General features: G+C 42.3%; 1 protein-coding gene across 2 annotated transcripts in view; it reads left to right on the forward strand.

Moving 5' to 3' along the window:
• Positions 1-27,825, forward strand: part of FSTL4 (follistatin like 4) — a 573,664-nt gene that overhangs the window by 290,522 nt on the left and 255,317 nt on the right. For both annotated transcript variants that reach the window (XM_072990161.2, XM_072990162.2), the window contains exon 5: positions 23,859-24,046. In XM_072990161.2, the coding sequence (XP_072846262.2) occupies positions 23,859-24,046 (188 nt within the window). The remainder of the gene's footprint in view (positions 1-23,858; positions 24,047-27,825) is intronic.

The raw sequence follows: 27,825 nt of genomic DNA on the forward strand, positions 1-27,825 counted from the left end.
GTCTGCTTTATAGAATATGACAATTGAAAAATGTGGATCACGCTAACTCAAATATTCTAAAGGGAGCAAGTTAGTTTTTGCATTTACTGTTAATTGAAATTTTCTACAACTAGCAGTTAAAGAGCTGCTAATGCTTAAGAATTCATATTATGTGAAGCATCTGCCACACTGTTCAGATAAAGTTACAGCTTGCTCATAAATTTAAGCCAGAAGTAAAAGAGGTTCTTGGATTTAGAACGGTGTAATGTTCTGGAAAATAGGATGGAAGATGACATGCTGTACCTCAGCCATTTAAAATCAACCATGTTATTTTGCATAAATTTCAGCAGCAGTCCATTTCATTATAAAGTTCAGAGATTTTTTTTTACTGCAATATTGTCTCCCACACAGTTCTAAGAAATTGTACACGTATTAGCATGTTTAGGAACATTTTTGTATCATATAGGTGTTATAAACCTTTGCTTCGTGTGTTGTACAGCAGGTAGATACATCAGTCACCCTACAACACTGTACATAAGAACATAAGCAGAGCCCTGCTGGATCAGGACAAGGGGCCCATCTAGTCCAGCTCCCTGTATCTCACAGGGGCCCCACCAGATGCATCTGGGAGCACACGAGACAACTAGATACCTTTCTCCTGATACCCCTCCCCCTGTGGCAAGGAGTTCCACAGACTAACAATACGCTGGGTAAATAAATACTTTCTTTTGTCTGTTCTCACTCTGTCAACACTCAATTTGAGTGGTTGTCCCCTGGTTCTGGTATTGTGTGAGAGGGAAAAGAGCTTCCCTCTGTCTACTTCAGTGGTGTCGAACTGTGGCCCTCTAGATGTTCTTGGACTTCAACTCCCAGAAGCCTTCACCACCACCTCTGCTGGCCAGGATTTCTGGGAGTTGAAGGCCAAGAACATCTGGAGGGCCACAGTTCGACACCACTGGTCTACTTTATCCATCCCCTGCATAATTTGTAGCTTTAATCATTGTTGTTGTCGTCGTCATCATCTTAGAACTGAAGATCTGGAAGGGACCCTATGAATCATCAAGTCCAGCCTCTGGCCCCACAGCCAGATTCCTAAACCACTGAGCTAGCCAGCAGTTAGTGTTCTTACAACTACATAAAACAAGAGAAAATATGCCCATAGTGTCATAATATGGTAGCATTCACACATCTACTTCACAGCCTATGAGCAAGAAAAAAAAAGGGTTTGCAAAGTTTTAACAAAAAGATTATATTAAGTTTCTATGGTACTTCATTTTAATCAACTTTAAAGTTCATTTATGACTGCTTATATATATGAACTATTTAATGTGCATTTACATTGGAAATGGCATGCTGTGGAACCCTACATCCTTAACTGGTACAAGTCAAACCCCACAATATTAGAACTACTGTCACTTCCTTACAGTGAAGCTCCATAAGTAAGTGATTGCATTGTGGGGATATGAAGGAGGTGCCTGCCAATACTGACTTATTACTCCTGACAGTGCTGCTGCCAAGCCAACTGGCTCCACTATAGCCCATGGACCACCAGATAAATCTACTGGGACAGCCCACTGAGGACACTTTCCTTTCTCCAAGGATATACCAGTGAAACTAAATGGGGCTGTAAGAAAGGCAGGGCAACCGGGGCTTTGCCCCATGTGCCAGATTTAGAGGCTGTGGTGCATTCCCTAGTTGGCCTGATGATCCATTCTACCACATCAGGAAAAGGTGGTGATAGGCCAGGCCTCTGAGGCAGACTGGATATTCATCAGGTCAGTAGACGGAGTGGAGGAAAAACTAGACCTTGCTGAGGCAAAGTGAGAGGCAGCACTAATAGGAGCATCCAGAAGAATGGCAATCTACCACAATCATGGCTAAACTTACCACTTATGTCAGCAGATAGGTCTACCCGACGCGTGGTAGACCAGATGTCTGCCATAGATGAGCAGAAGAAGGGTATAGATCAGGCCTTCCCTTCAGAGGTCACAGCCACCTGAAGTTTAGTAGACCATACCACTAGTCTAGATTACTTATAGTCAATTTATTAATATGTGAGGTATGCTAAACTATATATTATATTTAATGTTGATTTTGGGGTACATGTTGTACTGCTTTGGCCCAGTTACATCTCTGAAACCCACAAATTTCTTCATAACATGTAGGAAAGCTGAGATTCCTAGAGATTTCTGGAGCCCTTTCACACAAATAGTAGGGACGTGGTGGCGCTGTGGGCTAAACCGCAGAAGCCTGTGCTGGGCTCAGAAGACCAAGCAGTCGTAAGATCGAATCCACATGACGGAGTGAGCGCCCGTCACTTGTCCCAGCTCCCACCAACCTAGCGGTTCGAAAGCATGCGAATGCAAGTAGATTAATAGGGACCATCTCGGTGGGAAGGTAACAGTGTTCCATGTCTAAGTCGCACTGGCCATGTGGCTACGGAAGATTGTCTTCGGACAAAACGCTGGCTCTATGGCTTGGAAACGGGGATGAGCACCACCCCCTAGAGTCGAACACGACTGGCCAAAATTGTCAAGGGGAACCTTTACCTTTACCTTTCACACAAATAGCCATTTAAGGAAGCCTGATCTGTCACCTGAAGTATTATTTTGTCATAAATCTGGATTTTATATCCCAGGGGGTCACAGCAGTTTTTTTTTTCATGGTTTTATCATGTTAGCAAATTCCATAAACAGATTTTGCTTCCACTGAGGATTGGGAAGAAAAACTGCAGAGTACAACCATATTAGATGACAAATCTAAGATCTCAAAATCCTTCTTCAAAGCTATGGATTCTCAGTCAGTTTTAGAACTTCTTGCTGAAACGAAGGGTTAAATGATTCAATCACCCAAAATTGCAGTTTCTTCCCCAGCAGTGTCATTTCATTTACCTTATCCTAGCTTTTCATGTTTCAAAAGCTACTAGAAAAAAAAGCAATTTCCCCCACCACATCAGCCACCTTTTTCACCCTGAACTAGGTAATTGCAATAAAAACGGTGGGTCCGCAAGATTAACATGCAAAGCAAAGTAGCTGCTCCATTCCAAAGCAACTGCCAAAGAAATGACTCTCTGCAATGCTACCTGCATTTAAAATTGCTTTCCCCTGACTGTACTGATAGCCTCCTCAGTTCCTCAATTGATGCAGTAAAAAAAGTAGATTTGGCCAGCTGTATTTACACACTTGAGTTCACTTTTGGCAAAATATCCACATATTAGAATATGATGCCTCACTTAAGAGGAATTAGCTGAAACTGTCAGCTTCTCCGACAATGACAATTCTTCTGCTTAGGACCCATTTCTTACTGTAACAGTGCCGTGTACTATATTCTCAATTGCTATACAGCTGAGCATGCGGATAGATAATCATGTGTAATTCAGCATGCAGGCTGGAGGTTGACAGCTCCTAATGCAGTTCCCAGTCAGGACATCCTAACTCACCAATTTCAGGCAACAATGTGGGAAAAAATTGTGCTGAGCTACCAAGCTGCAAATATCTAAAGGGAGATTGCTGCGTTGCTCAAGGAAAGAAGGATATACATTCTGTGATGCCATTCTGAGATGGGCCTTGCTTGTATTCTAGTAAAAGCCAGTTCTACCTTTTTTTTTTTTTTGCATCTTTTCAAAGCATACATGCTAAATATTTTCAAGCAGATGTTATACTGCACTATCGATTGCGTTTTCTAGGATTTGGATGGTTTACCCATAATAAAAATATATTGTTCCTTTATGCAGCATATGAGTTTGCATAAACATGTGGTGTTGTTGTGTGTCATGGAGATTGTTTGCGTTTTGGTTTCTAAAATTGCTAAACTACTTTGAGGATCAAATGTGATCATCAAAGTTAGAGTTGTATGAATTCCTATATTCTGCTTGTGTACAAAATACAGTTTTTGCATGATTCTGTGAACTGGGACATAGCCATTTTGAATAGTGAGCAAAAAACATGCACAGATATCTACCTCTGAGGAATTCACTGGTCTGATTTTCACTGAAGCGGTAAACGTGTGCCTGAGCTATTCCACCTCAAACCTCTGACTGGAGCAAACACGTCTGTGTGTATATTGTTTACTTAGAGGAGCATTCAGTGTTGGAAGCTTTTATTCACAGCCTGAAATGCAAACCTGGCTAAAGGTGTGGGTGGAGAGAACAAATGAAAAAAAGACTTCTAGCCTAACCTTCTCCCCAACATTCTAGCTTTCCGTGTGTATGATTTTTTTTAAAATGAAGAGCATCCATACATGTTTGCTCCAGTCAGAGGTTTGAGGTGGAATAGCTCCGGCACATGTTTACCGCTTCAGTAAAATTAGTCTAGTGAATTCCGCCAAGGTAGATATCTGTGCATATTTTTGCCATGTCTCCAGAAATGTCTTTTTCTAAGCAAGTACTTAACGGTACAGGGTGTGTATCCTCTTTTTTGTCTCGTTACCCTCTGTCTGGGTAGACAAGTAAAGCAACTCTAGGTCACTAGGAAGGGCCTGTACAGAAAGGAAATACTCTGTTAGATCTTTGTATGTGTCACATTCCTGGGGGTTTCAAGAGCAAAGTCCAATAAACTAGTCCAATATCAGAAGTTCAGAGAATGCAGAGCTGATATCAAAATGCCAAAGCCAAATCACAAACCATAATCCAAAGTCAGGGTCCAAAGCCAAATCACACAGCCTAGTCCAGGGTCAGAGTCCAAAGCCAAGGGTTCAAGGTAGTCAGGAGCATGGATGCAAGCCAGAGATTTGACTTGATGCTTCCATGAGCTTCCCAGCTGTCTGGGAGCTGCTTATATAGTAAAACAGTCATTGAACTGCTAGAAGCCTTTCATCCTGTCAATACTCAGGGCTAGCTGACCGGATGTTTCTGTGGGCAGCATTCAGGCGATCCTCTGATCTTTGCATCATAAGTCTTTGCCGAAGTCTAGCCCTTACCCTGGCCACTGGGGGAGGAGAATCTGGTGGGGATTCAGCTGTCTGCGCTTCTAATCACTCAGCATTCTCCTCAGCTGTAGTTAACCCCTCAGGTTCTGGATCTTCGGCTGAACTCATGACAGTATGCCAGGAAACAGAGCTTTTCAGTTGCTTTGAATGGACTGGGGTGGGGCAGGTGGAGGGTTAGAAAGGCATAGGAAGCTGACATATAAACAGGTTAAGCCATAGGTCCCTGTAGCTCAATACAACCTGGCAACAACTTTCTAGAATTTTAGGCAGGAATCATTTCCAGCATTCCCTGAGGATGCCAGTGTTCGATGAGCATGTGCTGTCCCGCTGAGGTACTGCTCTTGCACTGTCCAGCATTCTTCAGGAGCGGGAATGGCACTTCGTGAGCACATCACAGTTCCAATGTAGCTATTTTAATTCTAAACTCCATTGAGCTTATCACTAAAGACTAAGACCTTTGAAGTTAGCTTCCCATTTCAGCCAGTGAACCCTTATTATCTTCAGGAAACTATGAGCTGCTGCCTGGCTTTACCCACCTTTCCCCGAAAAAAGCATCCCTCGGAAGAACATTCAAAAACTCTTTTACAGGACCTAAATTGCTGCTCTTAATGTTTTGCAAATTTGTCTTGCTGAAGAATTAACTATGGGTTGGCTCTATGTACCATAGTAATTGTTACCACCAGTTCACAGAAACCTATACAAGAATTTTCAAAAGTAGGTCAATTATTGAGAAAGCTAGATTAATGAAATGGCCTTGCTTACCACTTACCCACTCTCTAGGAGATTGGGCTTGATAAATGCAATTCAATGCCAAGTCCTGACCTAAAAATAGGATCATGTTCTATGTTACTTGGCAGGCTGATCGATATTTTATCTGATAAACCATGCAAAATTGATAAACAGAATGAATTATGCTTCTGTGTAAGAAAACAAAAACAGAATAAGTCGCTTTGAAGACAGCATATAAATTGGATAGACATAGTATAAAACATTTTTAACAGTCATAGTGTAATGTTCTAGTATTTTCATTTATTTTTTTAAAAAAACACAGTCCAGAATGCTGCTTGTTATGTGGCAATTAGAAATTCTGTTAGCAAGATCTTCAGGGGGTCTGTGTCTTTAGAAATCATTAAAAATCTCCACTGACAAAGGGCAGATAAAATATGTCTGCATCAGAAAACAATGTCATTCTGTGCTTACAAAGAACCCTGACTGAGCATTTTATTTTTTATCCATAAGGATCTCACCAAAACATAAAGAAACTATCTGGAATGCATACGCTAACTCTGACCTTTAGACAGCAACATGCCCCCGGTCAGTGTGTCTCTGGTGTCAGTATGGTTGACATCTGCATGCATACAAATTGGCTAGGGATCTCATCCCTGTGGAGCTATGGTTGGCAACTTGCTTGTAACGGGAATTTGCATTGGTCACTCTCAGACAATTGTGAACTGCAGCATCACTGCAAAATTAGTGGTCCTCGTGGAGGCTCCTGCTGCCACTACACTAGCTGCAGAAACATGACACTAACGGTAGCACCACAGCTTCCTTCCACACTGCAGAGCCCTGGAGATTGATAGAACAGAGCAGCCTCCTCCCTTATGACAAAGAGGGTGTGCTGCCACTGCCAATTTTGACAGTGGCCATCAAAAGGCTAAGCAGTGGCTACTGAAATACCCAAATGGCTACATAAGAGCAAAGTCACATGTTGTCCTCCACTGATCCAGATGAAACTTTATGTACATACTTTCTGAATAAGGCTTAAGTTCTTGTCTATGGCTAAGAATATCTCTGAAATTCTCTTTAGGATGTACTGTACCCTAGGGAGCCTCACACAGTCCTTGCCCTCTCTGTAGGTTCACACCACCAATCTTCATTAGGTATCCCAGCCATACCTCTGTTACGGAAGCTTCTCCTGCAAGAAAAGTAACCTAACTGGTCGTTTAGCTGCTACTACCTACTAAATAAAGAACTGTAGATTTCTCTCTTAGAGGGGTGGACAATGTTGGTCCTCCAAATGGTTTTGGCCAGATTGGTAGCATCCCATTCCTTGAGATACCATGACCAGAACTATGAGATACTAGAACCAGAACCAGCAGTCTTCCTTCCTTCCTTCCTAGCAGGTGGAGGATGTCATAGATTTCGCATAACTTTTCAAGTCGGCTCTGACTGAATGTTCTTCCCACAGGACTATTTGGTCAAGTATTGCATGTGTGCCTGCCACGGGGGGGGGGGGCGGCATCGTCTATATCATTAGCATGGGTGAAATAAAGGTCAACTGTGATCACTCTGTCAGAGAAGAAGAGAGGAAGGTAGGAGGAAAGAACATTAGGTCCTCTTGCTGAAAGGGCTGAAATAAAGGTCAGACTCGCAAAATCACATTGTCTTTGCAATTTAACCCTTCCAAAATCTCTGCAAACTCATCTAAATTTCCCCTTGATTTTGTAATTCCAATTTACCTGGTCTTATTTTTAAATTAGAACTAACACATTAATATTGCTCTTGTGTTGCCTGGGGCTGAGGAAGATTTGTATTTTATGCTTTGTGTGTATGTATGCACGTGCACACAGACAATACACACACACATATTGTTACAGCTTTCAAATCCCTTCACGTTTTTCCCCCACCGTGTCTTCTGCCAGGGTACTTCCAAAATGGCCAAATCCAAAGTCCATTCAGATATACAGTAGGTGGGAAATAACTGGGTACTACTGAAGTTTATACACTTGGCTTCAAGGCTGTACTACTGAGAGCTGGGTTTGTATTGTTTTAATCATTCCTTAGCAGGTAGGGATGGAATGTGGGGGAGTGTGAACTCAAGAAACAGCAAAGCAAAATGGGAAAAAGCTGCACATCCCCTCAACGTAGGTAATATGGCACCAGCACATATTGCAAGCAAAAAGCTGAGGATTAGTTGGAAGTGAGAACGTGACAACAGCATGACAACACTTATCTTTACTTTCAATAGAAAAATCCCATCTTTTGAACAGAGAAAATTCATTAAGCGTTTATCTGAGAAAATTGCAGTGGAAGATGGATCATTCTTAATATTTGTCCAGCATAAAATACATTTCTTTTGCAATGTCTGCACAAACATGAGTGGCAGCTCAAAGGGGGAAAATGAACTTCCATAAGGGGAGCTGCATTAAGCTCCAACAGGACTATACAAATAAAAGCTCATCTCTTTCTTCAGGGTGTGTTTATATTTTGATAGGGGAAGATTTTGGTAAAGAGAGTGCCAGATATTTCTTTTTACAGGAAAGATTGTACACTATGTGATTAAATAATGTGTATTTTTGAAATGTTGGTCATTAGAGGTGACACAGATGATGAAACACCCAAACATATATAATGAGCTTGTGCTAAGGATATATTTTTAAAATCCTATTATAAAGAGATCTGAGATATAAGCAATGGATTTTTCAACTCGATTTCCATAGCCAATACTGAGCCAATATCCCTAAAACACTCTGTAAATGGGCATGCACCAGGCTCAAATACTCTAACAGTGGCAGAGATATGAGGTGTAGTGTTTTTTTAAAAGGTTAGTAAAAGGCGAGCAAGAAGGTTCCTTCTAAGGTGTGCAGCTGCGCAAGTGCATATGACTACAGACACACACCCCTGCACAGTGTTCCTCCCCCTCTGGTGTATCCACAGCTATTGGTTCTGGTTGCGATGGAATCCTGTGTGAAGGTGAGCTGAGGTCACAAGGGGCAAAGTCCTGCCCAGCAGGGCTGAAAATTAGAGGAAGCATTGGCTAAGAGTGAAAAAAAATAACAACAGTATGGTTTGTAATGTCAAGGACTGGCTTTTAATTGAATATATCTGATCTTGGCAAACTTTGAGCAGTTTACCAGCTGCTCGTAGGGGGGAGATTTGTGAGGTACATCTTGTAGGGTGCAGGGCTTTTCTCTTTGAGAAACAGGTTTAAATAGCAGTTCTCTCTCCTGTGAGTGGTGTGGCTTTCACTCCTTTTATTGATGATCAGACAAGATAATTGCTAGAATGAACCAGTCTGCCCCTGTGCGTGTTCCTACAGCCACATTTCTGCGTCCCTGAGAGAGGTTACTTGTTTTTAGGTGCAGATAGGATTGCTCTGTTTTAGTTCATTCCAGCACATGCTATTGCTGGAAATTGTTGATCCTGAACCAAAGCAGATCCTTCTGCTTTTAATTTCCATCTAGTCTTAACTTCCCAATATCATTAGTGGCATAAACTGGCAGCATAACCCTCAGTGATATTAAGTGGTTGGGAAATGTTGGGAAATTAAAAGCATTCTTTGCTGCTCCGTGGAGCAGAGGGAGGAAGCAAAGTTTTTCTCACACACACACACACACACACACACACACACACACACACACACACACACACACACACACACACACACACACACACACACACACACACACACACACACACACACAAATTAGGGCAGCACTGATAGGCTGTATCTTTTAGAGAAAATAAAAAACAACTGAAGCCTTCCTCCCAGAGACAGAAGGAGACAAGAGCCCATTAGTTCACCTTTCAGAGTACAGTGGTGCCTCGACTTATGACCATAATCCATTCCTGAAGATAGACATAACTTGAAATGGTCATAAATCAAAGCACCATTTCCCATTTAAATGCATTGGAACGCGATTAATCCATTCCAGAAGGAAAAAAATGCCCCCCAAAATAAAATAAATTAAAAACACTGCAAGCCCCATAGGAATGTGCTAGGGCTGCAAATAAACAAACAAAACAAAACAAAAAATAAACAACAGAGCAAGACCCGAAGGCGCTGGGGCTTTTAAAAAAAGAACCAAAAATAAACAACGGAGCAAGCCCCATTGGAAGGTGCTGGAGCTGCAAAAAAAAAAAATCATCAAAAAACAAAACAACAACACAGCACAGAAACATAACCCCTCAGCCTAAACCCACCCTGCAAAACACACCCAGAACAGTTTTTAAAAAGCAGAAAGCAGCACCTTACCTTACCAGGCAGTCTCAAGCCTCCTCTGATCATACTCGCGCTAACCGTTGGGGTTAAAGAGCTACAAAGAAGCAGCCTCTTTACCTATCAATGGTTAGCAAATTTGAATTCCCCGCCTTTTTCCCCCTGCCTTTTCCCAGTCACAAATCGAAGCTCCGGCCGCAAGTTGAAGCAAAATTTTGTGGCCAGAGCTGGTTGTACCTCGAAATGGCCGTAAGTCGGGGCGTTCGTAAGTTGAAGCACCACTGTATTTAGCAGATAACACAAATGTTTTGGGATGCACAATAATTGCTATAATCTCAACATAAAAGGATTATAAGCCTATATTGTAAAAAAGGTACAAGTGGTGGTAAATTGACCAGTGGCTGGTAAATTTATCAGGTTGATTTAATATTCATTATCTTGAATGAAAACAATACGGATGCATTATATGAATATGGATTGTTATAACAGATGCAGAGCTTTATTATACCAGCAGGTGACTTCTGGAATGGAATTTCTCCAGCTGGCAAAGAAGTGCCTTTAACCTATTCCCTGGCTTTTTCAGCCTCCAGATTCACCTTCCTCACAGTTCTAAATGAACCTCCCAAGTGTCCAGAATAGATTTCTAGGGACAAACAGGGACTGAAAGGGCTAGAGAGGAATCAGTGATGGTTGTCTCTGCCCCTCAAATCCAGCTGCTTAAAAAGCCTCCCACTGGTTCAAAAGCCTCCCACTGATGGAACGAGGCGTCTGCTGGAAGCTTATGCTTATTCAACCCTTTGTTCTGTAGGTAGTTCCAAAGAAATGTCTGTAAATCTTTTTCCAGCTCAAAGGAGGTACATCTCTTAAAACTTACCTTTGTAGGAGGAGGGGTGGGGGGATCTCTGTTCCTGGTTTGGACACCAGGTGGCAAAGCTCAAAGGCATAAAACCAACTAAGGTGGCACATAGAAAATGGGGGCCAATTATAAGAGCATCAGAAATCCTCTCCTAACAAAATAGACCAGCTGTGACCTATCTGTTAACAAGGGGCACCAATGAGTATGTTCTGAAATGAGCTAAATTGCTAATAATGAGTTCATATTGTAAAGGAAAGAAGACTGCAGGAGGTTACCTAACAAAGCAGAGAGAAGAAAGGAAGTAAGTGAGAGTAGGTGAAGATGTTGTTTCATTGTTCTGCCTGCCTTTACAGTCACAGTGATAACACCTCAAAGGAAGTACATATGCATGTGCTACTGGGGCTGCCAAATAAAGCCAAAGCAGTGGGAGTGTTTAGCAGATGCAGTCAGTAGTGGATTCCAAGCACAGGGTAAGAGGATTACAAGCGTCACTGACAGCAGCAAGAGGGTCAAGGGAAATGATAACAGGAGTCGCTGCTGTCCCTGCTAAGCCCTGTACAAACACCTCAAACAGGATTTTGGAAATGTTCCACGGGAGAAAGCTAAAAGAGTTACAGAATTAAGGAAAGCCACCTCGTTGAGTAAGGGATGAAAGAGAGGCAATATTCACTTTGGATGATGGGATAAAATTCGGGAAGGGAGCCCAGCTATACAGAATAGACCATTCCTTGCAACAACGTTCACTACAAGATGGGTGGGGGCTTATAGGCTTTCCCTTCCCGCCACCGAAAATTGTTCATTCAAAGTAAAGATGCACTTTGTAGTCTCAAGGTAAAATATAAGACTCATATGACATACCAGCATGAGACCACCTTTGGATACATTGGGCTGAACATACTGTATAGTCTCTACCAAAAGTTCCCCCCCACACAAGCCCCATAAAAAAGAGAACAGGGTGTCTGTAACTCTCACTTGTCACAGGGTGGAACGAATTTCAGCAAAGCTGATCATACAAATTCCGCCCTAATGTGTGAAGAGGAAGGGGAGGTCTTTTTTGTAGTGGTGGCATCCCATACTTGAAGTATTCGTCCTCAAAGCAACTTCATTGGGGCAGACGTTCATGTCTCTCTGCTTTCATATGTTTTCTTTAAAATATGTGTGGATAGTCTAGCATCTTGCTTCTCCTGACTCTAACTACTATTTTCTGATGTGGCTGGCTTTTATTGATTTCTGTTGCTGTTTCAATTTTAATTACTTTGATTATTGTATTCTGCTTTCTATTCTTTTAATTTTACACCAAAGTGAAGGTTTATGCTGAAAGGCAGCTAACACACACACACACACACACACACACACACACACACACACACATATGTGTGTGTGTGTATATCTGTAATGTCTTTTCTCTTTGTGAAGCCAAGCACACATACAAAGCAAACAGAAACGGGGAAAGAATGTTTACTTAAAAATATGTCCAACACCTCTGCTTTTTATAGGCCATACAATGAGATAGCAGGTATTCTTCATTTATTTATTTATTTATTTATTTATTTATTTATTTATTTATTTATTTATTACCCCACCCCTCTAGACAATGTCTACTCAGGGCGGCTTACATGAATAAAAACAGAACAATATGAACAACATAAAAATCATCTAAAACACAGTTTTAACACTTATTTCTAAGCAGCATATAACCAAGATGGCATGAATCAAGCAAGAAAGATAGGGATTAATTGACTGAAGGGAAGGCCTGCCTGAAGAGCCAAGTTTTTAAATGGCTTTTAAAAACACCCAGCGAGGGTGCCAGTCGAATTTCAGTTGGAAGGGTGTTCCATAACCAAGGGGCCACTGTTGAGAAGGCCCAGTTTCTTGTTTTTTCCTTCCAGGCCTCTCTCGGCATTAGGCCCCTCAGCTATCCCTGCTGGCTATGTCGGGTGATTCAGGTAGATCTAGGTGGAAGAAGACAATCTGCCAAATATCGAGGTCCCAAACCGTTTAGGGCTTTGTACGTAATCGTTAGCACTTTGAAATCAATGCGGAAACAGATGGGCAACCAGTGCAAAGCAGCCAGAGTGGGGGAGATATGCTGATATTTTCTCACCCCACTAAGAAGCCTGGCTGCTGCATTCTGGACCACCTGAAGTTTCCGCAACAATCTCAAAGGCAGCCCCACGTAGAGTGCGTTACAATGATCTAATCTCGAGATTACAAGCATGTGGACTAGAGTAGTTAGGGGCCCCCCATCAAGATATGGTCGCAGCTGGGAAATCCGCCATAGATGAAAGTAGGTGGAACGGACCATGGACACCACCTGGGTTTCCATGGTAAGCACCGGGTCCAGATGTATCCCCAAGCTGCAGACCTCACTCTTTGTGGTAAGGATTGTCCTCACCAAAGAAAGGGAGTCACCCAAACCATTAATAGATGGACCACCCACCCTCAAGACCTCCGTCTAGTCCGGGTTCAGCCTCAACTCATTCAGCTGCATCCATTGCAGTACAGTCTCCAGGCAGCACTGAAGGGACAGAACGGCATCCACTGAAGTAGGTGAAAAGGAGATGTAGAGCTGTGTGTCATCAGTGTACTGATGGCATGATGCCTCACACCCCCGATGACCTCACCCAACAGCCTCATATAGTTATTAAACAGCATTGGAGAAATGATTGACCCCTGTGGAACCCCACAATTGAGGCTCCACAGGGCCGAGACATTCTCCCCAAGCTGTACTCTCTGGGGGCAGTCCTCCAAGAAGGATCAGAGCCAGGCAAGTGCCAGGCCACAGATTCCCAACTCGGAGAGCCTCCCCAGGAGGATACCATGGTTGATGGTATCAAAGGCAGCTGAGATGTCAAGGAGGACCAATGAGGACATATTGCCCCATCGGTCTCACTCAGGAGGTCATCCAACAGTGCGACCAGTGCTGTTTCTGTACCGTAGCGTGGCCTGAAGCCCGATGGAATGGGTCCACATCATTGGTTTCGTCCAAAAGCGCCTGAAGCTGGTCTGCCACCACCCTCTCAACCACTTTGCTGAGGAAGGACACATTGATGATGGGCCTGTAATTTCCAATGTCATCCACCGTCAAATTTGGTTTCTTCCTAATGGGCCTAATGAGTGTCTCCTTGAGGGCCAGGGGGACCTTGCCCTACTGGAGAGACCCATTAATTATTGTGGTGGCCCATTCGGTTCTTACAGTCCTGGCTGCTTTGATTAGCCAGGCCGGGCAAGGGTCAAGAGAAGAGGTGGTGGCCCGACAGCGATCAAGCACCTTGTTTACCAAGTCCAGTGTTACAGGCTGAAAGGAGTCAAGAATTACCGGGCAAGGCTGGACATCTCAGCTCAATCCATTGTATTTAAAAAAGGAGAGAGGTCATGGCGGATGGTCTCCACTTTTGATTTTAAAAACGCTGCAAATTGATCAGGTGAGATGCTAGTGGGAGGCCCTTCACCCAGACCAATTCCGGATAGATCGTGAACTATACGGAAAAGTTCCACCTGTTGATTGGAAGCTTTCCTTATCTGGTCAGCGAAGTGAGATCGTCTAGCAGCCTTTACCTTAGCCAGGTAACCATTAGTTGCGATCCTGACAGCTATCTTATTATAGCCCGTCGGTTCCTTTCTCCAAACACACTCTAGCCAGCTCCTGTTTTGCTTCATTGCTCATAGATCCCAATTATACCAGGATCCTAGCCAAGCTCTGCTCCTGAGCGGGCGTTTGGGAGCGATCGTTTCTATGGCCCTAGTGGCGGCGGTATGCCAACTGTCAACCAGAGCTTCAACAGGAGCGCCAGACAGTGCAGCTGGAATACCTCTCATAGTATCCTGGAATCTCAATAGATCCAGTAACCTTCGAGGGCAGACCATCAAAATAGGTCCCTGCTCCCTGCAGGGAGGAAGTGCCATTGCAAGGTTACATTTTATCAGATGGTGATCTGACCATGACAAGGGGACTGACACAAGGTCAGTCACCATCAGACCACGCTCACTACACTCAGTGGAAAAAACCAGGATGAGCATATGGCTGCCCATGTGCGTGGGACCGTTAACATGTTGGGACAAATTCAAGGAAGCCATGGTTTCCAAGAACTCAAGAGCTGGACTGCATACCTCTGCCTCCACATGGATATTGAAGTCACCCAGGACCAAAAGCCTCAGGGACTCCAACAGTGCCGCGGAGATTAATTCCGCCAGCTCTGGTAGGGAGGTAGCTGGGTCACGGGGAGCGCAGTAACCCAGCAAGATCCCAATACCATCTCTGGCCCCAATCCACACATGAAGGGCCTCCAAGCCCAGCTTCCCCACCAAGGAGCGCCTTATAACCTCCAAAGATTTTCTATAAACAATGGCAAATCCCCCCTCCCCTCCAGTCTACCCTGGTGCTGGACTGCATAACCAGGAGAACAGGAGAGGGTCAGAGGAACCCCACCCATCCAGGTCTCCGTTATGCACAGCAGGTCTGCATCCTCCTCCAGAATAAGATCTTGTATGAGCTGGGATTTATTGGATACAGACCTGGCGTTCAACAGCACCAGCTTTAGAGTGGAGGGCCAGCTGATCTGCCTACCATGTTTTTGGCAGTTGGTCACAGTGACAGAGCAGTGAACAGCCTTCAAACATTGTTAACTGTTCTTCTGACACGAGTAGTCACTGTGCCAGTGCCATATCTCCCTCTACCCGTAATCACACTTATGTTAAAATCCTCGCTGGGGGGGAAGACCCTCCTCTTCATGTCAGTTAAGAAAGTATAAAGGGGGGGGGGAAACTAAATGGACAAAATACACTAAGGTGATACAATAAAGCAATAATTAAAATTAACAGATAATAAAAATTGACAATAATAAAAATTATCAAATAATATCTAACAATAAACATTAATATTTAACAATAATAATTGATGCTTTTGAATTGTGGTGCTGGAGGCGAACTCTCAAGAGTTCCCTGGACTGCAAGGAGAACAAATCTATCAATTCTAAAGGAAATCAACCCTGAGTGCTCACTGGAAGGACAGATCCTGAAGCTGAGGCTCCAATACTTTGGCCATCTCATGAGAAGAGAAGACTCCTTGGAAAAGACCTTGATGTTAGGAAAGTGTGAAGGCAAGAGGCGAAGGAAAAGACAGAGGATGAGATGGTTGGACAGTGTCATTGAAGCTACCAGAATAAATGTGACACAACTCCGGGAGGCAGTGTAAGGTAGGAGAGCCTGGCGTGCTCTGGTCCATGGGGTCACGAAGAGTCGGGCACTACTAAACGACTAAACGATGACGATCTAACAATAAACATTAAAGTAAAATAAAATAAGTTAAATTAAATTACATAATTTTAAATTACTTTATTTTATTTATTTTATTTATTTAATTTATATGCTGCCCACACTACCCAAAGGTCTCTGGGCGGCTTACATTTAAAATACAATAAAAATTCAGAACAATTAAAATGCAATTAAAATATATAAAATTGCCATCGGACCCACAGCTAATATTATTTCAATTAAAAGCCTTCTGGAACAGGAAGGTTTTGACCTGGCGCCAAAATGTCATCAGCATTGGCGCCAGACGAATCTCAGTTGGGAGGGCATTCCATAGTCTGGGGGCAGCTGCCGAAAAGGCCCTTTGTCTACAAGCCGCCCTCTTACCTCCTTGAGAGACGGCTCTTTCAAAAGGGCCCCTGGCTAGATCTTAACTGCTGGGTAGGTTCATATGGAAGGATGCGGTCCTTCAGGTATCGAGGGCCCAAGCTGTTTAGGGCTTTACAGTGGTGCCCCGCATAGCAAGGTTAATCCATTCCGGATTAACCGTCGCTATGGGGAAACATCGCTATACGGAAAGTAAAAACCCATTGGAACGCATTAAACTTTGTTTAATGCGTTCCAATGGGGCCCAAACTCACCGTTCAGCGAAGTTTCTCCATAGCACCACCATTTTCGCACCCTCAGTAAGCGAGGGCAGGACGCAAAAACGCTGCGCATGGCCATTTTGGGCGTCCGGTGGCCATTTTGGAACCAGTGATCAGCTGTTTTAAAAAATCACTATGCGAAAATCGGTAAGCGAAACGCTTACTGATCATCGCAAAGCGATTTTTGTCCATTGGAAGCATCAGTATGCGATCGCATTAGCGATCGCAAAATCCGCATCGCTATGCGGATTCATCGTTAAACGGTGCGCTCGTTATGTGAGGCACCACTGTATATGTAAAAACAAGCACTTTGAATTGGACCCGGGCAGCAACTGGTAGCCAATGTAGCTTAACCAGAATTGGCTTGATATGTTCCCTAGCGGCCACACCACTCACCAGCTGCGCAGCTCGATTCTGGACCAGTTGCAGTCACCGGACCGTCTTCAAAGGCAGCCCCACGTAGAGCGCATTGCAGTAATCTGTGCGGGATGTTACCAGTGCGGGATGTTACCCCCTCATATAGTTCCGCCTCACTCTGACCTGGACCTTTGTCCGTCCTGGTGTTTAAATTTAAATTTTGTACCGTTGCAGAAATATACAAGAAAACCTTTACCATCTCACAATGAGAAAGGAAGGAAATGGGGGCACTTTCTTGTTTAGTGTGCAAGAACAAACCCAGTCAAAATTTACATTTCTAATCAAATATAAAACCAAGAACAAAATATATCACAATGACATCAAGAAGGACACAGTTCTTAAAAACCCAGCTGCATCAAAAAAATGCATACATTATGATATATCCTGAGATTAACAAGACAGGGAAAAGTACAAAGAATTGACTGAAAACTCCATGTGCCAAGCAAGCCTTTCTGTGGAAACCATGATAAAGCTCAGTTAGAATGCTATATCAGCAATATCCTTTAGATTTCCACCCTAGACTTTAAAACCTAGGGGTGTGGGGAGAAGGTTGGTGAAACCACAGGGAAGTATTGTCTGATGTCACCGATGTAGAGCAGGCAAGGGATGAAGGGAGACATCTTTTTCTAACTTTGTATCACTGCTGCTAGATCTTGTGCAACAAGAAGATTCATAAATCATTATGCTGGTGCTCCACAACCTGCCTTGTACAAATGTGCAATTTAGATTTTTATTAAACTACAAATTCCATAAATCTCATTTTTGGGAGTCCCACTTGCATGATTCAGAACTTATAGACAGCTAAATTGTGCTCAACTGGAGAGAAGGCTCATGTACCTTGGCTCAACAATCTCTGACACTCTCTCCCTAGATGTCGAGCTGACAAAGCAGCTACCATGTTCTCTAGACTCACAAAGAGAGTATGGCTTAATAAGAAGCTCACGGCATATAACAAGATCCAGGTCTATAGAACTTGTCTCCCGAGTACACTCCTATACTGCAGTGAGTCCTGGACCCTTTGTACATGGCACGTTCTATATGTGTTGTCTCTGACGCATTTTTGGTATCACCTGGCAGGACAAAGTTCCAAATAGAGTAGTCCTAGAACGAGCTGGAATTTTTAGCATGTATATACTACTGAAACAGCAACGTCTGTGTATGTCATGAGAATGGCTGATGGTTGATTTCTGAAAGATCTCCTGTATAGAGAATTAGTGCTGAGAAAGTGCCCCAGAGGGAGACCACAGCTGTGGTACAAGGATATCTGCAAGCAGCATCTGAAGGCCTTAGGAATGGACCTCAACAGATGGGAAACCTTGACATCTGAGCGTTCAGCCTGGAGGCAGGCGGTGCATCATGGCCTCCCCCATTTTGAAGAGACACTTGTTCAGCAGGCTGAGGCAAAGAGGCAGTCCCGAAACCAGCCAAATCAGGGAGCTGGACAGGGGACAGATTGTATTTGTCTTCAGTGTGGAAGAAATTGTCACTCTCGAATTGGCCTTCTCAGCCACACTAGATGCTGTTTCAAGACCTGTATTCAGAGCACATTACCATAGTCTCTCGTGACTCAAGGTTGCCTACAATATAGAAGGCCCAAATGGTGGGCTTCATGCCTTGAAAAGGCCTAAGTTCCTGTTTGGAAAGGAACTTAGAAGGAAGAAACTAAACTGTCTCTCCCAGCTGGGCTTTCTCTTCAGATGAGCACAATTTAGATGTCTTTAAGGTTTCGGTTCTGCTCCTGAGAAGGAAAATTATGCAATTTGTAGTCCTGAAAATCTAAAATGCGCATCCAATGTCAGCATGCCAAAAGTCAGGAACAAGGGGAACGGACTAGGCTAGTAGATTGTGGGTATAAGGATTTAGGAAAATTATGTCATTTCAGTCAGTGTACAAACACCTTAAAACTGAGCCTTGGCATCAACTCACCATGAGCAGAGATGGGTAGGGATGTGGACTCAAGTTGCAGGGCTCACTGTCAAATCAGACCTAAGTCACACGGGGTGACTTGACTTGGTGTTGTTTTTTTCAATGACCTGGACTTGACTTGTAACTCAAAACCCACCCCTGTTTTTTTCTGGGGGCGGGGACAAAGCTTGTTTTTAATAGAGACGCAGACTTGGGGCTTGGAATTTGGTACCAAGGACTTGGACTCAGACTTGAGAGTCACACTCAGAGACTTCCCAATATCCCTAAAGATGGGTGTCCAGCCTTTAAAGCCATGTCAGATGCAAAATCAAACAATGTCCTCCTCCACTGGTCATGCTGAGATTTGTCTTCCCATCTGGAGAACCATCCCTGTTCTCTGAGACCTGGCAACCCTCAATGTCCGCTACTGAAAACACCTTCTCTCTAGTAGCCTACTCACTGTACTTCATTTGGCAAGACAATGAAGAAAAGTCAGAGTGGTGGTCATCCTGGCTGTGACATTCTGTGGGTTAATTCCAAAAAGGTGTTTTTCCCAATCTCTGAACTTGAAGATGTTTGGAATATGGTCCTAAATTTTTGAAAAGATAGAATGTGGAAGGAGTCAATACATGGGGGATCTGTCTTCAATCCTTGTTGGTGTTTAAAGGTTAACATGAGCATTTTGAATTAGACCTGGAAATGGACTAGATGCCAACACAGATGACAAAGTCCAGTTGTGTCTGACTCTAGGGCATGGTGGTCATCCCCATTTCCAAGCTGTAGAGCCAGCGTTTGTCTGTAGACAGTTTCCGTGGTCACGTTGCCAGCGCAATTAGACATGGAATGCTGTTACCTTCCCACTGTGGTGGTACCTATTTATCTACTCGCATTTTACATGCTTTTGAACTGCTAGGTTGGCAGGAGATCATTCCATCGTGGTCTTCTGAGCTTGCAGCACAGAGGCTTCTGCAGTTTAACCTGCAGCAGCACCACGTCTCTGAAAGTGCTTGGTAGTATACAATAATGATGATGATGATGTTTACACCCTACCTTTCTACTAAAAGATAGTGCTCAAGGTGACTTACAAAATTATTAAAAGATATAAAAACAGATAAAACCAACATTTAGCTAAAATCTTAGTGAAATAATACATCTTACCCCACAGTAAAACTGTAAAAAAAACAAACAGCAAAGTAACTTAATATGCCCCAGTTCCAATTAACAGTCATGCTATACTACTCCATATCACTTGAGATTTTCAGACAATATTCAAAGGCACACCTATGTACAACCCCTAGCAATAATATAAACAAAACTGGACCAAGGATAACTTTAGCCAGGCTATCTCTGTCAAAATAGGACCCTGGTTTCTTTGGGGGGAAAAAGAAGCTAACGTCTTCCACCATGAATCTGTATTATTGTTTTATGCTGATTCTGCATGTGTCTTCAGATGCCAGAGTGATACATCAGAGTAGATTTCTGTCTTGAAAATACAATGGCACATGACCTTGAGAGAGAATTGGAATGACCAGTTCAAGGAAAAGATGAATCTGGATAAGCTAATTGTGCTTCAGTTTATTTTTCATGAATGTCAGTTTATTTTTCATGAATGGACATTACTTTTGTATGAATGGCTAATCACAGGCAGCATTTTTAACTGAGTCGATTTATCTTTTAATATTACTTGGTGAGTCACATGACTACTCTGCTGACTGCATAAAAGAATGCCACCCTCTGACACTTCTAGCATGATAGTGTATCATTTAATTGATCTGATGTCAACACAGAATCCTTGCTAGCATGCCAAGTGTGTGAATCCATGTTCCCACTCCTCACTACAGAGACACAAGTGGGCAAACTGGCTGCTTAGGACTCTGATCGTACGGCATGCACCACTACATAATTTTTACCGTCCTCACTGTCTCTGCTGTTACTCAAATCACAATGGTGAAATGCCATTGGCAAAACTGGTGTCGGCAAAATGGCAGCTGCCAAATGATATAGCTAATCTCTTTCTGTCTCTACCTGTTCATTCCCTTGCTTGACACATCTCCTAAAAAGCAGGCTGCTCCAAACTCTTACAGGTCTCTATTGTGCAGGAGAACGCTCTGGCGCCTTCCCCAACCACAGAGCTACTACAGTGGCCATTAAAAACAAGCAGCCCTAACAAGGGCCAGAGTACTACAGGTTGCTCAGCCTTTCTATAAGTTGCTCTTTTAATCTTTGTCATTTGTAATGGGACACATAGAGAAAAAAAATAATTGCTTAATTTTACCCATGCCTTAAGCAAAAAGGTATCAGCTGAATAAACTGTGTTTCTGTCCACCACTGGAGCCATCTCCTCTCCTTCATACAATGTGTGTAAAATATAAAAATATAACATTTCTGCATCTTTTCCCACAACTCCCCCTCTCAAATCTCTGTATTAAATTCTTTCATATATGGAAATAGAGGTCATGTCTGTTGTATTTAATACCAGGAGTAGTAACAGCCCTTAAATTTATATGCAGTTTTCAACCTATTATTACTTAAAATTAAATAGAATTAGAGGCTCAAGTACAAGTCTCTTAAATCAGAATAAGTTGCTCTCCAGGCCCATATAAAGGGTATTCACTGGGGAATGTTTTCAATGTTATGGTGTAATTGCGTATTTCTAGCTTGAAAACATAAAAACTATTTTTATCCTTCTATTTGTGTAAAATGCTCCTTTAGGAAAATTCTATAGGAGACATAATTGCAACTGGACTGGGTTCCTCCCTCACACTTGCTATATTTCAAGGCTACTCTTGTCTGTCTGCTTTTCCCATCTGACAGACTTGCTTCTAAAGTATGAGGCTGTTATTTTTTCCCCATTCCAAACATTACACAGTTGCTGGCTAGAAGCAAGTGGATATTACACCAATTGCCTTCCACTTGCCTAAAAAAAAAAAATAAACAGGATTTCAGACATTTTGTGTGTGTTGTGTCTAATTAATAATTAACAGGGTTGGATTTTCAGTATCAAAGAATTGCCAGTCCTGTAATTCAGCAGGAAGTTTCCATGCCAAATTATGAGACCGTGGCCCCTCAAACTGGGAAGAGGTAGAGCAGCCCCCTCACCTCCATGCCATTCCCACACTGCTTCTTTGAACCGTTGGAAAAGTGCCCTGTTGCATTGTGGCAGGTCAGAAGAATTCCCTGCCATTCACAAAGAGGCACGGGGGAACAAGCTCCGACAGCAGTCACTTGTAACTAGCGATTCCAGCCTCTGGCCCAGTCCAATATTCTATTCTGGTTAGACATTTTTATATATTAATATTGTACTTAATGGGATTTTCCTCCATTGAGAACGTGGAAGACATCAAAGTCAAGTGTTTTGAGGATTTGGACTGAGACAATCTGTCCCTTTTTTAAAAAACTAGAAGTGCTGTTTAACTATCTGTGCTATTTGTTATGTAAGAGGAGGTTGTTTTTTTTTTAGTTTATAGACCCTCAGAGGAAGCTGTTGAGTAGAGCAGAGGTTGGTGGCATCTTTTCATCTGGATCTGATACAACATGGCAAGATTTGTAGCTGTGGGGGGGGGGAGTGTCCAAGATACAACAAACAGCCATTTGACCCCTGCTCCCACAATTGGAATGGAATGGTTCTTGATCTTGTTGGGCTGTACTTGCATTTCATATCTTCATATTTACTTCCTGGTAAAAAATGTGGAACCAGTTATCTGGATGGGGCATAGTACATTTATAAGTATTGCATTTCAGTGCCTCCTCCTTTAACTGTGCTGACCACTCTCAACACTTTCAGGCCACCAGCTCAATACAAAACCTCTGCCTACAGGCCTGGGTGACAAGCATGTGAGGACTTGAAACCAAGCTGAATGCCTAGGTGGATATCTGTGCATGTAGGCTAATGATGAATAAGAATTTCCTATCAGATTTTAGTGGGAATTTACAAAACACTGCAGATTTTGTCATATTCAAGACAGAAAGAACTGGAAACTAATACAATTAAAAAGTAGATGAAATAATTACAGACAGATTCATCCATCCAATCTCAGGCTTATTAACTCTTAAAGTATATGTCTGAATCCTTGAGCATTGAATCACATTAGTCCTGAATTTTTATCAGCTATATGACAGGCAGATGCAAAAAGTCTGTATTAGAAATAGCTATACTAGTGAAATTTACCTGGATGTATAGATTTCTGGGAAGGAACAAATGCCAGATTTTAAACATGCCCATGCAGGCAAAAACAAAATTGTGTGATGTTCCTGTCTGCAGTGTGTACCAACCCATTGCCTTTAAAATTTCACAACATACCGAATCCAGTCATCCCCACATCTAACCCACCATTTAGCCCTCTCTCTAGTTTCATGGATGATGACTGAAAAGATGGTATGAGCTAGTTTGAGCCTCACAGACTTTTTTTTTTTTTTTTTTTCTGATGTGCAAATCTGTTGTGGAAGATTTCTTTGAACCACACTTTAAAGACAGCCTAATCTCCAAGGTTTGTCAGAAAAACTGCCCTGCACCATTTGGAAATGCAGAGGGACATACAAACTGGGATTATGTACGGGGAAAAAACAATACAGATTCCGGACCGATTGATTTAGCGTTTGTGCATGTATGTATGCATTCTTCTTCACATTTACTCAACATATGCATTTACTTTTAAGAAGTATCTAGAGGAAATGTAACCCTGCCAGTGGATTATTACATTTTACACTGTTGTCTGCTGAGTGAGACTATATAATCTGTAAAGTTAAATGTGGCTGAATTTCCTTGGAGGCTGGATTTAGAGAGGGGAACATCCTGTAATTTACTAAAGGAGATCTACCAAGGTTTGTCCTAAAGCATTACTTTTGAGATGTAGGTCATCTGCCTCTGGCAGCAATTTGTCTTGCTAGTCAAAAACACAGCCAAACAGATGTACCTAGTTAATGGTGTCTTATCTTTTAGGTGACACATGCACTATGGCAGATTACAGCCAACTAAAAGGTATTCTCCTAGACCTTCAGGCTCACGGGCAGAAGCAGAAGAATCACCCAGGAGAGGACAGAGCCCAGAAGCGCTTCTTAGTGGAAGATATGTTTAATCACTTGGATATAAATGGTGATGGGCACCTCAGCAGTTCTGAATTGGCTCAGGTGGGTTTGTTGCTCATTGCAAATGGAATTATGAAGGGGACAGCATTTTCCGTTCAAAGTGTAAATTAAACGTAAGCATGGTGGGATTCTCCTGAGAACAGCCATTTGTGAAACCCTTTTCAAAGTTAGACAACGAAATCTCTCACCATAGCTGAAGTTATGTCTGCCTTAGAAGGCAGAAATGTTATGCTGTTCTGTTAAGAGCATTTTGCAGAATAAGAATATGCTCTTCGATATTACCTCCTCTTTACTTTCCCCTGCAAATATAGGCTTGTGTTAGCTTTCATCTTTTCTTTAAACATGCCCTGCTTGCAGACAAATAAGTTTATTTGCATTGAAAAATATTTGTATTCGAAAACTAGCAAGCACAACCTCTCTCCCAATTCTCCATGATTCTTTGAAAGGCTAAAATTTGCCAACAACTTTTTTTCTCACTTAAACACACAGCTCCCTTTTGCAGTGGCAGAAAAGTTATTATCAATACAAAATAAAAAACATTTTTTAAATGTCACCAAAATAGTGGGGTGGGGGCAGGAATTACTTTTCCTGCTTTTCCTCCACTGAATTGAAGATGGTACACATGTATCTCCTCCTCACCACATTATCATAACAACCCTGTGGGTTAGATCAGGATAGAAGAGAATAACCAGCCCAAGGTCACCCAATGAGGTTTATGGCTGAGCGGAAACAAAAGCTGGGTCTTTCCAGCTGAACCATAAACCACACTGCTTTTTGGTATGTTCCTGATAAAGTCAGCTTGCTGCTGCATTTATGCTCTTCCTATGCACTTACAAATATTATTTGGGTTACCATCTGACAGATGATGCTGGATTGGACAGACTCTTGATCTAATCTGGATGTCAAAGACAAATCTCTAACAATTGCAGACCTGGCCTTTGGTGGTTTTCCTTGCCTCCATGAATTTTTGAGAATGGTCAACTCATATCAAACTGAAGCCATAGGCCTACATCAGTGTTTCCCAACCTTGGGTGTGCAGATGGACTGGAAACTCCCAGAATTCCTGGCCAGCACAGCTTGTGGTGAAGACCACTGGGAGTTTTAGTTCAAGTGCATCTGGGGAACCAAGGCTGGGAATCACTGCCCTAAATTCTCTTGTTATGGTTTGCTGAATCCATTGCTGAAAGTCAACATTTACATAAATCTCATTGATTCAGCCGGTGTACTCTAGTTCGGGCTGCCAACTGGGTTCAAGCCATGAAATATTAAACCCAGAAAAGCAAACTGAGGTTTGGATAACTAATTGACTCAGTTTTAAAGATTTGTTGTATTATGGATAAGCATTCTTGTAAGTTTAAAGAAATGACCTCAGTGTTTTAAAAAATAAGTGTGTTATTGCTTTTGCAGAAGACCACTATCTCTTGCCCAGCATAAGCATGAGGGTGCTTTCAGTTTTCCCTTGTCATCATCATAGAAATGCACTTAGAATCCAACTAGCCAATTCCAGAGTTTACTATTACTTTTCTCTATGTACAATTTATAGACCTTAAAATCTATGTCAGATGGTGCAAGGTGTCAAAGTACTATAAGTAGGCTTGCAAAAGCAGAGCTGAATAAAGTTGTAGCCTTGGATGACAGTTCACAGAATTCCTTAGAGGCCAAACTGCCTGTAGGTTCTTGAAGCAGTGGTCAAAAAAGTAGCCCTTCTAAGCTCTGTGCAAAGGCAACAGACCCAAACAAACCATACTTTCTACTCCGGCACACATGCACAGCAGTGCTAGCTTTAAAAAAATAAGGTTCTACAATTTCACTCACTACCTCACCTGTGGGATTCCATATGAATCACTCCTCTCTTTGAACAAAGCCATTTCACAGGGAAAAAACTCTCTTATTTTCACTTTTTCTCTCCCAAAGTGGAAAAGAAAAATAAATTTTACCTAATCTTCTACAGAGAGCTGATGAGAGAAAAAGTTACTTTTCTTCCTTCCCATTAATTTTTTCAAAAAACAAATCCCACTGTGGTGGGTTTTGTATTGTCTTGTTTTGGGGAGGGACAACCTTTCCTTTGACTGATGGTTCCTAGGTCTTTGGGGAAGTTCACAACAATATCTTCAGAAGGAATGACACCTCATCATATACCTTCATTCCTAGAGGCATTTGCAATCTCCATTCTAATCTGCACCAAGAGCTTTATCTTCTAGATGCTCCAGGTAGTTAGTATATTTTTAAAAGAAGAAAAAAACCTGTGAGCCTTCAGACCCTAGTAAATCTTAGGTGTTACGCATTTCGCTTTCCTGAACTGAGGCAGACAATTGGAAAGGACAGGATTGCAACTGGAGATAGATAAACAAATAATCAACTTACTACAGACTTACTACAACTTACTACAACTTACTATCTGAATGAGTTCAGATCTCCAGGGCTGGATGAATTACAGCCAAGAGTATTGAAGAAACTGGCTGAAGAACTCTTTAAGAACCACTGCCTATTATTTTCTTGAAATCATGCGAAATGGATGAGATACTAGATGATTGCATGATGTTTTTGTTGTTCCTACCTACAAAAAGGGCAAAAAGGAAGAACCTGGAAATTACAGACCAGTCAGCCTGACATCAATCCCAGGGAAAATTCTGGAATAAATTATAAAGCAGTCACTATGCAAGCACCTAGAAAACAAAACAGTAATAACTAGAAGCCAACAGAGATTTGTCAAGAACAATCCTGCCAGACTAATCTGATCTCATTTTTTTGATTGGGTAACCTCCCTGATAGACAGAGGGAATCAGATATCATATAGCTTGACTTCAGCAAAACCTTTGACAAAATGCCCCATTGTATTCTGATTAGCAAGCTAATTAGGTGTGGGCTAGATAAAACAACTGTTAGTTAGTCCTGGGCCCAGTGCTCTTCAACATTTTTATTAATAACCTGGATCAGGGGGTGCATTGAACGTTAAGCAAATTGCAGATGATACAAAATAGGGTGGAATAGCTAATACCCTGGAAGACAGAAACAAAATTTAAAATGATCTGGATAGGCTTGAGCACTGGGCTGAAAGCAACAGAATGAAATATAACAGGGATAAATACAAAGTACTTAACCTAGGAAAAAGAAACCAAAAACACAGTTACAAGATGGGAGATACTTGACCCAGTAACATGACAAGCGAGAAGGATCTAGGAATCATGATAGATCACAAGCTGCATATGAGCCAACAATGTGATACGACTATATAAAAAAGGCAAATGTTATTTTAGGTTGTGTTAACAGAAGTATAATCTCCAAATCTCAGGAAGTACTAGTCCCCCTCAATTCACCACTGGTTAGGCCTCATCTTGAGCATTGTGTCCAGTTCTGGACACCGCACTTCAAGAAAGATGCTGACAAATTGGAACATGTTTAGAGGAGGGCAACAAGGATGATCAGAGGGCTGGAAACCGAGCCCTAGGAGGAAAGACTGAAATAAAGGGGCATATTTGGCCTTGAGAAAAGAAAATGAAGGGGAGATATGATGGCACTTTTCAAATACTTGAAGGCTATCATACAGAAGTGGGGCAAGATCTGTTCTCAATCAGCCCACTCAATTGAATTGAGTATCAGGAAAAACGTCCTAACTGTTAGGGCAGTATGGCAATGGAACCAAATACCCTGAGAGGTGGTAAGTGCTCCAATGCTGGAGACATTCAGAGAAACTTAGGCAACCACCTGGCAGATATCCTTTTATTTGTATTCCTGCATTGAGCAGGGAGTTGGACTCATTGGCATTATAGGCCCATTCCAACAACATGATTCTATGATTCTGTGAGGTGGAACATATAGCC

Source organism: Pogona vitticeps, chromosome 2, assembly GCF_051106095.1.
Source record: "Pogona vitticeps strain Pit_001003342236 chromosome 2, PviZW2.1, whole genome shotgun sequence".
Classification (NCBI taxonomy): Eukaryota; Metazoa; Chordata; class Lepidosauria; order Squamata; family Agamidae; genus Pogona; species Pogona vitticeps.